Source organism: Austrofundulus limnaeus, unplaced genomic scaffold (genome assembly GCF_001266775.1).
Source record: "Austrofundulus limnaeus strain Quisiro unplaced genomic scaffold, Austrofundulus_limnaeus-1.0 Scaffold890, whole genome shotgun sequence".
In the NCBI taxonomy this organism is placed as follows: Eukaryota; Metazoa; Chordata; class Actinopteri; order Cyprinodontiformes; family Rivulidae; genus Austrofundulus; species Austrofundulus limnaeus.
Genome location: NW_013953292.1, coordinates 119,351 through 121,292, shown reverse-complemented (window position 1 = coordinate 121,292; position 1,942 = coordinate 119,351). Strand labels below are relative to the sequence as shown.

General features: G+C 47.3%; 1 protein-coding gene across 1 annotated transcript in view; it reads left to right on the top strand.

The window, feature by feature from the left end:
- LOC106533132 (ephrin type-B receptor 4) overlaps positions 1–1,714 on the top strand; it is a gene marked incomplete at both ends in the record, with an annotated part of 8,740 nt that extends 7,026 nt beyond the window's left edge. Inside the window, 3 exon segments of the mRNA XM_014029374.1 lie at positions 964–1,168; positions 1,246–1,539; positions 1,618–1,714. Of these exon segments, the coding sequence (XP_013884828.1) occupies positions 964–1,168; positions 1,246–1,539; positions 1,618–1,714 (596 nt within the window).
- Between the last annotated feature and the right edge of the window lie 228 nt (positions 1,715–1,942).

Sequence of the window (1,942 nt, the reverse complement as noted above, 5' to 3'; positions counted from 1 at the left end):
AATTAGACCAGTTAAACCACAGAAATTAGACCAGTTAAACCACAGAAATTAGACCAGTTAAACCACAGAAATTAGACCAGTTAAACCACAGAAATTAGACCAGTTAAACCAGAGAAACAACAGAAATTAGACCAGTTAAACCAGAGAAACTACAGAAATTAGACCAGTTAAACCAGTTAAACAACAGAAATTAGACCAGTTAAACCACAGATATTGGACCAGTTAGACCAGAGAAACAACAGAAATTAGACCAGTTAAACCAGAGAAACCACAGAAATGAGACCAGTTAGACCAGAGAAACAACAGAAATTAGACCAGTTAAACCAGAGAAACTACAGAAATTAGACCAGTTAAACCAGAGAAACAACAGAAATGAGACCAGTTAGACCAGAGAAACCACAGAAATTAGACCAGTTAGACCAGAGAAATCAAACCATTTAGACTAGTTACAATTCTGACTAGTCTCTGTACTGGTTACTGGTCTGACAAATCTTTAGACTGGTTACTAGTTTCTAGGCCTGTAACCATTCTAGTCTATAACCATTCTGAAGCATAGTCAGACCAGTATCCAGTCTAGAAACTAGTCAGACCAGTATCCAGTCTAGAGTCTAGTCAGACCAGTAACCAGTCAGACCAGTAACCAGTCATACCAGTATCAAGTCCAGAGACTAGTCAGACCAGTAACAAGTCTAGTCTATCACCAGTCTGAAGCATAGTCAGACCAGTATCCAGTCTAGAAACTAGTCAGACCAGTATCCAGTCTAGAGTCTAGTCAGACCAGTAACCAGTCAGACCAGTAACCAGTCATACCAGTATCCAGTCTAGAGTCTAGTCAGACCAGTAACAAGTCTAGTCTATAACCAGTTTAGAAAGTAGTCAGACCAGTATCCAGTCTAATGACTAGTCAGACCAGTAACCAGTGCAGTCTTCTCCTGACTCCACCCCTTCCTCCTTGCTCTTCAGGGATTGGTCAGTTCCTGTTCTCCGTGTGATGACAGCGTTCTGTACCGGCCCATGCAGCGCAGTCTGACTCAGCGCCGTGTCATTATCTGGGGGCTCCGCCCACAAACCAAGTACATGTTCACCATCCAATCACTGAACGGGGTCTCAGCTGTCAGCCAATCAGAGCCGGCCTCTGTCAGTCTGAACGTCACCACCAGCAGAGATGGTAACAGACTACATTACCCAGCATGCCTTTCAGACCCTCTGGTCTTCTGATGTGAAGTTTCCTGATGGTCTGTCCAGTTCCTCCTGCGGTCTCTGGTCTGAGGAAGGTGGGGGTCTCAGAGGACACTCTGTCAGTGGAGTGGACCCGCCCGGTCCTGCAGAACCAGCACCAGGTCCTGGACTACGAGCTGCGCTACTGTTGTAGGGACRGAGAGGAGGTGGGTCAGTGGCAGTACGTGTCCAGCAAGTCTTCTTCTGTGGTCCTGAAGGGCCTGCAGAGGGCCACACAGTACCAGGTCCAGGTCCGAGCCCGCTCCCAGGTCGGGTATGGACCCTTCAGTACCACAAGGATCTTCAGCACCCAGCCCGACGGTATGGATCTGATGTTGTTTACTGTTTGTTTGTTTGTTGTTTGTTTGYTGTTGTGATGTGCTGTGTCTCCTCTCACAGGGATGTCTCAGTCTCAGCTGGTGGTCACCTCTGTCCTCGTCTCCATGGCCATACTGTTGCTGGTTGCCATGGCCATCGCCATGGTCATCTGTTACCGGTAAGAATGAGACAGACAGAGAGACAGACAAACAGACAGACAGGTAAGACAGAGAGAGAGACAGACAGACAGACAGACAGAGAGACAGAGAGACAGACAGAGAGTCAGACAGACAGAGAGAGAGACAGACAGACAGACAGACAGAGAGACAGAGAGACAGACAGAGAGTCAGACAGACAGAGAGAGAGACAGACAGACAGAGAGAGAGACAGAGAGACAGAGAGTCAG